This window comes from Cryptomeria japonica, chromosome 6 (genome assembly GCF_030272615.1).
Source record: "Cryptomeria japonica chromosome 6, Sugi_1.0, whole genome shotgun sequence".
In the NCBI taxonomy this organism is placed as follows: Eukaryota; Viridiplantae; Streptophyta; class Pinopsida; order Cupressales; family Cupressaceae; genus Cryptomeria; species Cryptomeria japonica.
The window spans coordinates 194,801,721-194,816,943 of NC_081410.1; the positions used below are offsets into that span (position 1 = coordinate 194,801,721).

Below are 15,223 nucleotides of genomic sequence, written 5' to 3' on the forward strand. Positions count from 1 at the left end.
TCATTTTGTTAAACTTTGGCTTCTTTTAATTATTGGTGTATTCATTATCCTCATATGGACAATTGGCTGCAATGTTGGTGTTGGAAATAAGCCACACCCGGACCGACGATGGACTGGTCCAAGAGAGGCCAGTAGCTCAGTGGTAGAGCACTCCAGCAACATATGGAAGGTCCTAGGTTCGAGTCCTAGCTGGTCCATGTCTCAACATGGTATCAGAGCCAGGTCCAGGCTAGGAGCCCCAACCACACGAGAGGTGTGGCTTAAGGGGGGGTGTTGGTGTTGGAAATAAGCAACACCTGGACCAACGATGGACTGGTCCAAGAGGGGCTAGTAGCTCAATGGTAGAGCACTCCAGCAACGTATGGAAGGTCCTAGGTTCAAGTCCTAGCTGGTCCATGTCTCAACATGGTATCAGAGTCGGGTACAGGCTAGGAGCCCCAAGCATGCGAGAGGTGTGGCTTAAGGGGGGGTGTTGGTGTTGGAAATAAGCCACACCCGGACCGACGATGGACTGGTCCAAGAGAGGCCAGTAGCTTAGTGGTAGAGCACTTCAGCAACGTATGGAAGGTCCTAGGTTCGAGTCCTAGCTGGTCCATGTCTCAACATGCAAAATGTCCAGATTTGTCACAGTTAAAGCATCTGAACCACTACTTGAAGCTTGTTCCTTTTGTTTGCCTTTCTTTGAAGTTTTGAATGTAGTCTCCCTTTTTGAAGATTCTATGTTTGTCCTCATCTCATATGTAGTCAATATACCATGGAGCTTGTCAGTGGTCATCTAATCAAAATCAGCCATCTCTTCATTTGCAGAAATCATTTTCAGACTCTCAAATTGAATCCGATGAGTTTGAAGCTTGGCCTTTTTCACTTTTTCATTTCCTTCATAGGCATTTTTAAGTTTATCCCACATTGCTTGAGCACTATCACAGTGCATAATTTTCACAAATTCTGATTTTGACAATCCACACAAAATAGCATTCATAGCCATTGCATTGCATTCAAAGGTTCTCTTTTCATTAGCAATAGATGGAGGATTCTGAGGATGTGTATAACTTGATATAACACTGTTCCAAACATTGAATCCAAGAGACATCAAATAAGCTATCATCCTAACACACCAGAATGCATAATTAGAACCATCAAATAGAGGAACCCTATTCATTGCTAGTCCTTCTAAAGCATTCATTTTGCAACCAAACAAAAACAACCTTCAAGACTTTAAAGCTTTGTAGAAGGTATTGACTCTGATACCAATTGAGAGGCACACAAGAAACAATGAGCAAGGGGGGATCAATGTTTCAAATTTTTACACAAATTATTAGAAAGACACCAAAAGATATGCAGTAAGATAAATAACACAAGCACACGAGATTTCTCATGGAAAACCCTTTCGAGTAAAAAAAACCACAACAAAATAACTTCTTATTAATCTTGAACAGATGGGCACCAACCCAAATTACAGAGAGAACACAATTAGAGAGAACACCAACTCTCCTCTCAGCACCAACTGAGAAAAACAGAGGCACCAACCCCACAGCAAAAGAAAGCACCAACTCAAACCAACAAAATTCTGAAGCAAATCACAGTACCAACAATCTCAGTATAATGATCAGTAACAACCAGTTCTTCAGATAGATTCCTTAGAGCACCTTGCTCCTTTTGTACACACATCTACAAACTACATACCCACTCAAAACACAGACTCAACAAATACAGACCACTTCAAAATGACCTCCACTCAATTCTTTTCAAATCAAACTTCACTTTCAAGCTAAAGAACATATTTTGTAAACAATTCAATCTATGTCTGTAGAGACATTCATCGCTCTATTAAAGTCATGACTTCATCTACCTTCAGCAAGAGAGAAAACAATGTTTGTTTGCTTTTTTAATCACTTCAACGTCACACCCCCAAGTTCAACATGACACCACTTTCCTCTTGTAATTGTAGCACAAAAAAATACCAAAAGCGTTACCTATAAAGAACGTCTGTCACATCGAGAAAAAAAGACCAAAGTTGTGGTGTATATTTTAAACATAGCTTCCAAGAAGGTTTTTCGAACTACACTCACCCCATCAATTACAGCCTAACTGCTCTTCATCACGTTCTTACAAATGCACCCCGCAAAGGAAAATGTCGCCCATCACCACCTCCCACGGCGGCATTTTGATTACAGCAGCTCACGTTTTTGCAAAATTTAGCACAAAAGAAAAATTCAAAACCACATTCACGACTAGAAAGCATCATTCAGAAAGTTTTAATGGCCAAGTCCAGACTGCCGATGAAAAAAACTTCTCATTCACCTTATAAAAAAAAACGTTTTTGAAAAAGGTCATTGTTTATAAAAATAGCTTCTATCGCACAAATTCAGCTTTAGAAAAAAAAAATCTATTAAAACCCCTAACACAAGGCATAAAACATCTGAATATATCCATCACGTCCACTTCCACCAAAAGAAGGAAACTTGTTTGAAAGATCCCTGATGGATCCCCTTGCTGATCTGCTGTAGTTTTTAAATTAATAAACTATATCTTCTTGTGATTCCTTTGATGGTTTTAGAGAATAGACAGAAGTTGCAGAAGGTTTGTGTCTTTTTGTGTTTTTTGATAGTTTTCAAACAAGTAATGAATAATGAACAGTAAACATGAAAGGAGACTGAAAATAAATAAGAACATACAGCCAAATTCAGAATTGCTACAAGCTATACCAAACATATTTCTGATTTGTAAACCCAAATAATAATTCCAATGCAGATCCAAGGAACTTACATCCAACAATGATGCCAAACTGAAAGGTGAATAGTGATCATGAATCAAGAATACCTCTAAGGCTGAATATATGCATTCCTTACGTTCCACGTGGGATGTACCTGTTGCAAATGGCGGCCCTAAGGCTGCAAGGATCGCACCCAAGCTGAAGAATCAAACTGCCATGCTGAAACCCTTACTCTGCAACCTAGATCCACAATGAAGAATGGCGTACTCAATCTCTGTCAACAATGCACTCTGCATGAAGAATCCAATGCCAATAACTGCTGAGGGCTACGTCCCAGCCAGTCCAGATCTTGGGGTTTGCGTCCCAGATGAAGAATCACCCACTCAGAGCTAATTCGCAAAATAAGTTTGATTGTGTAAAAAGATAATGAACAATTTGGTCTTCATCTCCTTATATCTCCTTTCCTTTCCAAGCCAAACCCTAAAAGGGAGTAAAGTTGGCGCATTATGAAAAGAGTGTTATTTTCTAATTATGGCATCAACTATAGGAAAATAACACTAAATTGCAAATAAATAGCTTCAGGCATCCAAAAAGACTCCGGAAGGAGAGAATCATGTAGCAAAGTTCAAGACCTTTCCAACGAGCTATAACACATAGGCATATCAACCCAGATGAAGCCAGAAACCCCTTATTACTCTGAAATGACTAAATACATAGCCTTATTTTAATTTATTTAATCGCTAACTTAGGAAATATTTAAATATATTAAAATATCTCCAGATATCCAATAATAGATCAAAATGACCAAACAATCATGAATATAACTTTGTCACCTATCTGTGACCGATGCCGGAAAAGCTGAGCAAACTGGTAGTCCCATCCCTAAAATCTAGGGATGCTCCTAGAAACTAGGAAACACACCCAAACTCCTTGAAACTGAAACCATGACATGGTCCCGTGGAACCTCCAATATGGGAACTGCCACAACCTCCTAAAAAATAGGGAATCTCCCTAAAATCAAGGAACTACTCCCAATGGCCCTCAAACTGTCTGAAATGCCAACTCCGGATACTGAAAACCCTGCATGAGTCTCTATCCACCACTGCCAGCCTATGAGATCCAAATAATAGACCATCCCACTACTCTTCTCCTGTCACCTAGAAAGGGGACATTACAGTGTTCATCAATTCTTCTTTAAAAAAACTTAAGCAATTCATTCGATCAATGAGTGATGAGAGCATTTGACCAAATTTGAAAAAGGCGCTACAAAGTCTTGAACACAGCCGAGAATAGTTAGAACATAGAAAAATCAATCATATAAGCTGCTGTAATAAATTTGGAATCTCCACTTCCATTTGCAAACTAAAAAATTGATACAAGAAAAATTGGGTCCCACAAGGCAAAATGATGTGGCATGAAGAATATTCAACATATGACTTGGCAATAAATTTGATTTTATGCTGACAAAGGTAACAAGTAAGCTTGCAAGAAGCTGAAGTAGGCACACAGCCAGCTGATGCAAACACTAAGGCAGCTCAAGGAGACAAACACACAGCTCAACCACACACCCAAGCACCTCAAGCTAGTAGACAACTAGCTCAATCAGGCAGGCAACCACCTCAAGCAGCTCAAGCTAACAGGCAGGCAGCTCAAATAAACCTTGGATAAACTTGACATCAATGAAAAAAATTCTAACAATACTTAAGGCAAGTATAAAACCTTTAGTGGCTCCTTTTTTGATTGATTTTTTTTTTAACGTGACCGGCGATGCTAGCATGACACGCCCTCCGGCTTCACGTGAAAAGCTTTTGACCCAGAGCTATGAACCGATGAGGCCACAACCGGGGGACCTCATCCCCACACTTCACTTGTTCAAACCCGCGAGCACAACAGCCCAGCAAAGACACAAGGCCTGCGAGCACAATGGCCTAGCAGGGGTTTGAACCTTGGTGGCCGCTTCACTAACGAAGTGTTTTAACCGCGACACTACATGTCCGAAGACAATTTTTTAATTTATATTAATTTTTATTTTATTTTTCTGATTTTTCAAGTGACAAATCCTTTGGTCAATGCTGTACACTTGATTGATGGGGACAAAATGTGGCCATGGGTAAGACCAAGGAGGCCATATGGAACTGTTATAGTGGAAACATGAGAAAAAATGAAATAATTAGGCACAACATTGATTGCAATTGGACAAATCAGTTCCACCAACCAATACATGCCATGGGGTACTACTTAAACCTAAGTTTTCTTCTTCATTAAGTCTGTTAAACAGGTTGTTATGGGATTTATTAAATGCATATAAATGATGACAACCCATAAAGGCCTTAGATACCATTGTTACCAAACCAAGGCAAATCTGAATTTTTCAGACCAAATGGATTTTATTAGATGTAATCTGGATTTTTCAATTCATATACAGATTTTGCTAAATTGTTTTATAATTCTGTGGATTTCCAAAAATTTTGCTTCCAAAACAATTCAATTTTTTCAAGACTTGTAACTATGTTAAAAACACAATTCTAGATGAGCTGTAGGTCTACAAGCTTGCAGATGGGAGACTCTTTTCTTCATTTTTATGCATTCAAAATAGGGCAACACAATGGCCAAAAAAAAGAATGAGCCCTTTCATAACTGCAAATTTAGCTTAGTACTACAAAATTTCACTTGATACTTAAAAATTTTAATTGTTTTATTTTAGATATGTGGTGGCAGACTTATAGTGGTCAAACACCAAATCTTCAGATTCTAGCCATAGATGTTTTGTGCCATCCCCACAATGCTTCTAGGAATGAGCACAATTATAGACTTTTTGAGAGCATTCACATCAAGACGAAAAACAAGTTGACCCAATAAATGTCTCAACAACCTTGCCTCCATCTACAACCTTAACGTTCAAACTTGAAACCAAAAACATAAAGAGGAAGGAGTTTCATGATGCCATCAACTTGTATCACATCAATCCATATTCAAATTGGATTGTCGAGAAAAGCATCAACAGCAGAAGCATTGGAAAATGGCATACTTGAGGTATCATTAACTCCTCAAGGCAATTCACATGTACACTCTAGTTCAAGGCTGGATACTAGTAGTACTAGGAGGGAGAAGTAGTAGAGTGTAGTTGGCTGTTGTACAACAATACAATATTTGAAATTCTAAATTTTCAGCATTTAAGAATTATATGACATGTGATCATTGATTTATGACATATGGATAATCAAAATAGATTTGTGTATTCTCGATATCATTCTCTACATGTTGCAGCACTAATTTAAGTTTATTTTGCATATTCATGTAAAAAAAAATTATTTGTCACATTCTGAGTCCAGGTCAAATTTTTGGGCTGCTGAGTTTTCTTCCGACTCCAAGTTTTCAAACTATGATAACAGTAATTTGCAAAAAAGTGTAGCTGAGAAGGTTATAATTTGTTTGAACAAGCTCAAAATACTTCATTTTTCTCCAGCAATCAAATTACAGCTCACATTACCAAGAATCCAATACAGTTTTCCTCCTGTTGGTGTACCGTTTAACAGATAGCCAACATGCATATTTCCTCACTACAATATTGGGCAGGAAGACATTCAAGAGGTTCTGAGGACTTCTTGGAGTAAAAGAGCAGCATTGAAATATTCTGGGATAATCTTAGATTAAAAAAAAATAATTGGAAACATTAGAGAGTATTGCGGTCATTTGTTTGTCGATGAAAAGAAAAATTGTTTACTGGCCTCTTCAAATGCAGAGCATCTGAAAAATTATATTATTGTTTAGAATGTACAGTAGCATTTCTTTTTATGTGATGAACAAGGAATGTAAATTATCGCTTGCAATTAAATTTTTCAATAGACTACGTGGATAATTCACAGAGCATTACAAAACAACCCTTTAATGGATGTGACGAAGAAAATTAACAAAAAACAATAGCTTCCTAATATGCTAGAACTCAGATATTTTCTATATCCCATTTCCTAGTTTTTTCTTCTTTATTTTTTCCTTGAGCATTCTAAGAGTTGGCTTTATCCTCTCACCTGCCATGCAGACTGTAAACTAAGTAACAATGTTAATATATATATTTGGTAGCAACCTCTACATCACTTCATTTTGTATTTTCTATTGGTAAAATGAAGCATGCATATGCATTACATTGGCAAGAAATTGTGAAAGTATAATATAACTATGCTACATTTCATCAAGTAAATATTGACTTATTCAAACTTGAGAAAATGTATCCATACAAGTTGACGTCACATACCAAGAGTGCTCTTGAGAGATCTTCTCGTGTTATTCCTATTGAATCATTAGGAGGCTGCTAGCACACACAAAGAACTCAATTAGATTCCCTTTTTAAAACTCTAGAGAACTAAAGCAAGAAAATAATAAAATACACACTTGATCTTGTAATTTCCCGAAAGAGGGGTCTTGAAAGAGACTCAAAACATTGGAATTAAAAATATTATGATGGTATCCAGATACATTATATTATGTCTGATTGCGAAAGCCTACACACTTTCAAATGTTGCCAAAGCTATAGCATAATTGCTCATATTTAGTTGTATACCAAAATTATTGACCAAATAGAAAGTGTAAACATATCAAGAAGAAATGATAAAAATCCCTCAAAAAGATGTTAATAGATTTTCAAAATGTTAGAATATAAGATTTACATTTTATAAAAAAAGTCATCTTAGTGACTTACTGGTGTTTAATAAAAATTGTTATTTAGCTACTAATGCTTTTAATTGTTGAATATGCTAGTTTTGTGTTAGTTGTAAGGCGATTTGGGTAGTTGCATTTGGCAAAGACTTGTACAAGTCATATAGTAATGAATGTAAAATGATCTAAATGGACAAAGAAAACTAAAGCCACCAACTGCAATGAAATCCTTCTTTCCACTCAGATGTGGTTCCAAATGAAAAGGATGTAATGTCGCCATTTTGAAATATAATTTAATTATAAAATTAAAATACAAAATAATTAAAATTAAAATTACATTAAACCATAGATGACACACTCGCCGAAAACTCGGCGAGTGACAAAAACTCGCCGAGCTTTTGGCCCTGGCGAGTAGTAACGACTTCTACTCGCCAAGTTTTTGGCGAGTTTTTGCCAAAAACTCAGCGAGTTTTTGGCAAAAAACTCGCCCGCGTTTCCTTTACAGCCGAAAACGGCTTAAAAATTCGTTTATTTTTTGTTTTCCAATTATGTTTTCGGCTGAGAAGGGGGAAACTCATTTGGAAGGCTTGGAAGGTGATTTGGGGTGGTTATTGAGTGATTCCAAGTGGATTTCAAGGGGATTTGAAGGGAAAATCAGATTCCAGGTAAGTTTTTTAATTTTTTTTTCTATGCTTTTTTAAAACAATTTGTTTATTTTTTGTTGCATTTAGATTGATTACAAATGATTCTTAGGTAATCTAAATCATTTCTAAGTTATTTACACAAGATTTAACACAAGTCTTGTTGAATTTTCACAATTTTTTTGAAGAATCTAGTTTTCAAAAAAAAATTCAAACCCTACTTTTAAAAAAAAAAAAACTTCGAATGATGTCTAAATTTATTTAAACTAATGTAGATAGTTTGCTTAGTGCTAAATTGTTTAACTAAAATGTTAATTTTTTTTGGCACTTTGTATGTGTAGGTTAAGTAAGCATTAATCATGGCAAGGGAGCAATGGCCACTAGATCCATGCCCATCTGGATTTATAGGCACCCGTCCTAGAGGTGCCAGAGATGGGGCATGGAGGTATGCCTATGAGGGACCCGATCCTGGGTCAATTATATGCATAAAGTGTGAGAGAATACTTCATGGAGGCATCAACCGCCTCAAATACCACCTTGCAGGAATAGATAGGCATGATGCTAGAGCATGCCCTGGGACCAATGAAGAAATAAAAAGACAAATGAATGCCCTACTTGCAGCTGGGGAAGAGAAGAAATTGCAAAGGGAGAGGGCAAAGCTAGCCATGAGATCAGGCATAGCTGAATCTCAAGGTGTTTCTATTGACCTTGAAGAGGAAGAAGAACCACTTGAGGGCATAGTGGGCTCTCGGCGTGGCCCACGTATCCGCAAACCCACCATCAGCTCGCCCATTGCTTCTGCTTCCTCTAGTAGAGTACCTGGCCCTATTCCACTTCCATCACAACAATCAAGGTCGATAGGTGATTATTTTGTGCCCAGAAACACACCTGGAGCACAACCATCATTAGAGGCTAGTGGATGGAATAAGGAAGTACATGAGAAAACTGACATTGCAGTTCCTGATTTTTGGTACTTCAACAACATTGCATTCAATGTGGCAGAGAATGCTTATTGGCTGAATTTGGTGACTGCTATGACAGTTTCAAGAAAGGGGTACAAGGCCCCTTCTTGCAGGGATTTGAGTGGGAGGTTAGTAAATTACTACATAGTCCACTTGATTTCATTTTTAATTATTTTTTAGATTTCTTGTTTATTAAATCAAAATTGTGTACTAATACCTAATTTCACTTTGCACTTACAGGTTGCTCACAAATGCAGTTGCTAGGGCAACAGAAGTGATGGAGTATCAAAAAATTGATTGGGCAAATTATGGCTGCACCATTCTTTCTGATGGGTGGATAGATGGCAAGAACCGCCCCATCATCAATTTTTTGGTCGCTTGCAAGGACAATGTAGTGTTCTTGAAATCTGTTGATGCCTCCAACAAGGTGAAAAATGCAGAAACATTGCCTGGAATGTTGGAGCGTGTCATCATGGAGGTGGGGGTAGAGAATGTGGTGCAAATCATCACAAATAATGCAGCAGCATATGTGTCAGCAGGTAGAATCCTTTTGAATTATCACCTTTAGGCATTAGCAATATTCTCATTTCTTGTGGGCTTTGTTTTACTTGGTTGCATATTTCTTAAGAATAAATTCTTCTTTTGCAGGAAGAATCCTCCAAGAGAGGCACCCCACTCTTTTTTGGACACCTTGTGCAGCACATGTCCTTGACCTTCTTTTGGAGGACATAGGAAAACTTGAGTGGGTGACTCCAGTTGTGGAAGATGCAAGGAGGATAACCAAATATATCTACAATCACCCTTGGGTCCTAAATTTGATGAGACAACATACGCAAGGGAAAGATTTGGTGAGAGCTGGTGTCACAAGGTTTGCAACGATTTTCTTGACGTTGCAAAGCATTCTTGCTGCATTGACTTCTTTGAAACAAATGTTTGTGAGTGGAGAATGGCTTAACTCACCTTATTCAAAGAAGCCTGAAGGAGAGGCTGTCGCATGCATAGTCTTCGACAACCACTTTGCACAAAGGGCTGCAGAGATTGTGAAGGTTATTACTTCAAAACTTTAATTTTTAAATTTTAGTTATTCTTGATTCAAGTCTCTCATTACTAATTTGTAACTTCATTATTTAAATTTTGATCTTTTTGTAATTTGTATTTTTCAATTGTAGGTGTCAGAGCCCTTGGTTCAAGTTCTTCGCTTGGTGGATGGGGATAAAACCCCAATGGGATATCTTTATGAGGCCATGGATAGGGCCAAAGAGTCTATCAAAAATTACTACAAGGGGGATAAGCTCAAATTTGATCCCATTTGGGAAATTGTTGATAGGAGGTGGAACAATCAGCTCCACAAACCCATTCATGCAGTAGGGTACTTCCTCAACCCTCGTTTTAGGTTTGGGGGTTCTTACTCAAATTCGAATGGAGAAGTCATGGAGGGCCTCAGTACATGCATTGAGAGGATGGTACCTGATGTTGAGGAGAGAGACCTCATTGTGAGTGAGCTCCAAAATTATGAGGGAGGAAGGGGTAAGCTATTCTCTTCAGAGCTGGCTAGGAGAGGAAGAACCACTCAAACCCCAGGTATAACATTTGCCATTTGGATTTTGGGATCTAAAGACTAAAATGATTGATAAATTATGTTTTCTCTTTTCTCTTTGCTTTCTAACTTTTCCATTTTATTTGTTTTGCAGATGCTTGGTGGCAAAATTGGGGTGGAAACACCCCACATCTCAAAAAATTTGCCCTCAGAGTCTTATGTCAGCCTTGCAGTTCATCCAATTGTGAGCGCAATTGGAGCTTGTTTGAAGCAATCCACACGAAGAAGAGGAGCAAGTTAGCGCAGAAACGGCTCAATGACCTTGTCTACGTGCAATATAATCTTCGATTGCGCGTAAAGAAGGTAGAGGAACTAGAAGGTGGTCCAATTGACTTGGATGATATAGATCCTTACAGTGGTTGGACATCACAGGAGCAGCCTCCATTGTTTTCCGACACTGACATCACTGATTTGGAGAGGTAGGCTATGGAGGAGGGGGGTGGATTTGGTTTCAGGCTGGATGACATTGAGGAGGATGAGGATGAGGATTCATTGCCAGTGCCAGAGGCAGGTGGAGACATAGCTTCATCCAGGATGGAGGATGAGTCTCAATCAACCATACCAAGCGATGAGGCACAATCACGCCCAATCCCACAGCAAACTTATACGACTAGACAATCTAGACCCTCTAGTTCTACCTCTCCCCATGTTTTTGCTAGAGCTGGGAAGAGGAAGTTGTAATTGTAATTTGTAATGATGTATTTACTTTTGGTTTTACAAAAACTATTTAGTAATTTACTATTTTGCTTCAGGCTTCCAGCCATCAGCATTCCTCATGAGGATGCGATTTTGTAGACACTTTGCATTTAAATATATCTAGAATCAGCTTGTTTCTTTTGTGTTATCATTTATTGACTCATTGGATGCATCTTCTCATTAAAAATTGCAAAAAAAATGCGTTTTTTACTAAGTTTAAGCGTGTTTTTAAGTTGCCGAGTTTTTCGCCGAGTTTTTCCGAGTTTTTCCTGAGTTTTCACCAAGTTTTTTTCCTAGGGGCTTGGCGAGTCGAGCCAAGTCGCGAGTAGTTCAACTATGCATTAAAATATAAAAGAATATAATTAAATATAACTAAAATTTAATTAAGTTGATGAATGGATAAAAGACATAAAATGAAGTGTTGTGACCCCCTCAAAAATGAGATATAAAAGGGAGAAGAGAAAATCAGATATAAAATGAGATATGAAGTGTTGTGACCCCCTCAAAAATGAGATATAAAAGGGAGAAGAGAAAATCATTTGAGGGGAGGATAATTTGAGGAATGAGAAGTGCAGATTTGATTTTAAAAAGAAGTGCAAATCTGATTGTGAAAGGTTGTGTCCCTTTCAAAGGACAGATATAATGAAGAGTTGCACTCTTTCAAAGGGTGCTAATGTTGAAAGGGTGTTGTGTCTCTTACCAAAGGGCAAGCATGATGAAGAGGTATGACCTCTCCCTCACATGGAGAGATATAAAGGAGAGGAATCAAAAGCATCCAATATCATCACCATCGATCAGATCAGATCAGAACTGTTCTTAAGTTACAGGCAGTAACATCCTTGTTCTTGGTGGTATGCATGCGGATGTGCTTAATAAGTATGCTTAATATATGAAGCCTGATAATGCTCTTATGCAGAATGTAATAGTAATATTAATATAGACTGCAATATGTATGACAGTCGTACTTAATTTCATATACATTCATAGTGCATTAAAGACTATTATATTAATGACCTAGATGTTAATTCATTTGCTAATGCCTATGAGAGGACCAGGGATCAACAATTAATTAAAAATCATGACTTCAAAAAGACAACAATCAAGGCATATTTATTTGTTACTGAGGAGTGATCTTATTATCAACTAAGGCAGCGATGAATGTAATTAAGCAAAGACAATAATTAAGGACAGAGATGAATAATTAATTCAGATAAGGAAGAAAATCAGAAGCAATAAAGGGGCAAGCAGATTCCATTATCCATCGAAGGCAATAGGAGATTAAATTCAGTCAGCAACAGTAGTGGTTAGGACAACAGTTCCAATCAAGCGAAAGCAAAGAGGTATGAATTACTTGTAAGTTCTATGATATGCTTTAAGCATGCGTATTCTGAAATTAATCATTAGATCCGCATGAGTTAGGAATAACAACAACTAGAAATAACAAATGTCAGTTAACTAGACATAAATGTGCGTAATATATTCATGGTATGCTTTATTCATTGTAAATATGTAATACTCAACTTAAAAAAATAACTCAGTATGTTTATAATTACATTCTTGTGAGTAAGGGTATGAGATGTAATGAAGGGGTGACGAGGGGCTCGTAAGTAGGCTGTTCTAGAACGACCAAAGTGGCATCCAAGACTTTGAGGGCCCTTACATGGAGGAGTTAAGGAACCCGGTTACATTCTCTGCCTAACCCCACAAGACATGGTTAATTTCGGAGAAATCGACTGAAAGGGGAATTCCAATCAGAGGAAGAAGGATAAGGATTGAAGTGATGAAGGAGAAAAGTCATAGGATACCTCACCAGGTAGACCACCTCATGGTAGTTGACCAATGGTCCCATGAGGCCAAGGGGGCTCTGGCTTTCACTCTACTCTTGGGCCTAGGGTAGAGGATCTCTTGGACACCTTATCATTCCTCCTTACACCAACTCTCTTATGGTTGACTTTTGATAAGGAATTAGGCATAACTATGGATAACTTAATGTTCCTAACCCTACATATAGAGAATTTATGTTTAATTATCCTTTTTAGAAGATTTATATTACGGTTTATATACATTTCAATGGTTTCCTAACCTATTGCAAGATCTCAATCACGTACGCACCTTGTTCCATTTGTGGTTTTACATAGAAATGGTGATTTAGGGCAAGAACTAGGGTTTTTACAAAAAAGGGACATTATTAAGGACACTGACAAGGCAACTTTCATTAAACAAAAAGAAGAACAAATGGTGGATTTAGTGGAATAGAGGAAAGTAACCTAACCACTAGATCCTAAAGTCCAAGCACGTATGTTTTCCTCTAGTCAAATGTTCCCTCATCACACAAGGCCTCATGCATAGTTCAAGGGCACAAAGAGAACTGAAGTCCACGTTTCTTTTCTTGATCTCCTTAAGAAATTGTCAACCTATCAAATTACTTTTTTGGGCACATTACCATTTCGGCATTTAAACAACATTACTTCACCAATTGAGGCCCAAGTTAACCATGCATACTAAGATGTACAACCACCCAGAAACCTTTAGAATGCAACTATCATATTTGAAAGAAAGCAAACAATTTTAGATCCTAAGATTTCTAGAAGAGAAAACTCTAATTTGTACATCCAAGTGTGGGTTTACAACAGTTTTCCATGGAGGCACATCCCACCCACCCCAAAAGCCCAAAAGAACCTCACATTTTTGGGACAAGGACACCTCTAGGACATAGGGACTAGTGGAAGACGTCCCCCAGTCGTCCCTCAACCACTCTTAGGATGCCAGAGACTTGCATCAGGGACGTTGAGACGTCTCCAGGATGTCTCAGCATCAGCTAGTTGTCCCTCGAACATCTGGATGTTTCTCAGACTGGGACATCTTTAAAAGCCATTAATTTTTATTTTTTTCTCGTTTTTTGTTCCTAGGATCAAACCCTAATGGCACGTGGCCCCATTTATGCACTCTAACCTTTACAAAACACTCCCAAATCCTCATTATTTCACATTTGGTTTTCTGATTTTTCCAACAGCTAGGTGGAGAGGAGAGAAAATACTGAGACAAAGAGTCAAGGAGTGAAGGAGAGAGATTGAGTTTTTGCAAGTGCAAGAGGGGTGACAAGGAGCAACAAAAGGAGAGCAGATTCTAAACCATCTTGGAAGGATTTTTCAATCACAAGGTAGGTTTATGTGATTGTTTTTTCAAGTTTTTTTTTTGCAAGTTTCATTTTTAAAATCTGATTTGATGTTGAATCTTGATGACAAAACAAAAAATGAACAATAAACATTGAAAGAATCCATGCATATGCATTTGTAGCCATGAACAAACACCTATTCGTGGATTTATTTCAATGTTCGATGCTCATTTTTCATTTTGTCATCAGGATTCAACATCAAAAATTTATTTTTATTTTTATTTTCAAATTTGTTAAACTAGGCCAAAGCTAGGCACTTATAGAATATTTTGTTTATTGTAGAGTCACAATGAGCTCTTGTGACATGAATGAGGATGAGGTAGAGGTTCATTCTCATAGTGATCTTGAATCAGAATATGTACCTAAGGACAAGGTTGGTTACCATGGGGCTGATCCTGAAGCTCAAACTAGTTCCATGGAAAATGCAACAGCTAGTAAAGAGTGCCCCTCCACATTACTAGCAAAGTATGTTAAGGTTCCTTTTGATCGTAAGTCTCCTCTCAAACAATTTGCAACAACCTTACCAAGCACGCTAGGGGCAAATGGTGGCACAAGGAAGTGGAAAGGCAACTTTTGTGCTTTAGAGTGGTAAGGCAGCATTATGAGAGTTAATGCACACGTCCTTTTTATTCGAGGAAAAGGTGTGGAAAGATGTTCTTTTTGGAAAAGGAGGCAAACCTCAAATATAGGGCTGAGATCAACAAGCTTTAGGGTGTTCCTGATGACACTGCAGCTATTGCTATAGTGCCTACTACTCTGTCTCATAGGACACATGTTCAGCAAAGG

At 37.9% G+C, this 15,223-nt stretch overlaps 2 protein-coding genes across 5 annotated transcripts in view; one reads left to right on the forward strand and one right to left on the reverse strand.

Annotated features, from left to right (window-relative positions):
• LOC131076986 (MMS19 nucleotide excision repair protein homolog) overlaps positions 1 to 15,223 on the reverse strand; it is a 338,109-nt gene that overhangs the window by 173,168 nt on the left and 149,718 nt on the right. For 3 of the 4 annotated variants that reach the window (XM_058014340.2, XM_058014341.2, XM_058014343.2), the window contains one exon: positions 6,966 to 7,022. In XM_058014340.2, coding sequence (XP_057870323.2) covers positions 6,966 to 7,022 — 57 coding nt within the window. The remainder of the gene's footprint in view (positions 1 to 6,965; positions 7,023 to 15,223) is intronic. The other variant, XM_058014342.2, reaches the window with a different exon arrangement.
• LOC131076987 (uncharacterized) lies at positions 10,366 to 11,078 on the forward strand. Its single transcript, XM_058014344.2, has 2 exons — positions 10,366 to 10,550; positions 10,661 to 11,078. The coding sequence occupies exons 1-2, from the start codon at positions 10,400 to 10,402 to the stop codon at positions 10,987 to 10,989; spliced, it is 480 nt and encodes a 159-aa protein (XP_057870327.2). The 5' UTR covers positions 10,366 to 10,399; the 3' UTR covers positions 10,990 to 11,078.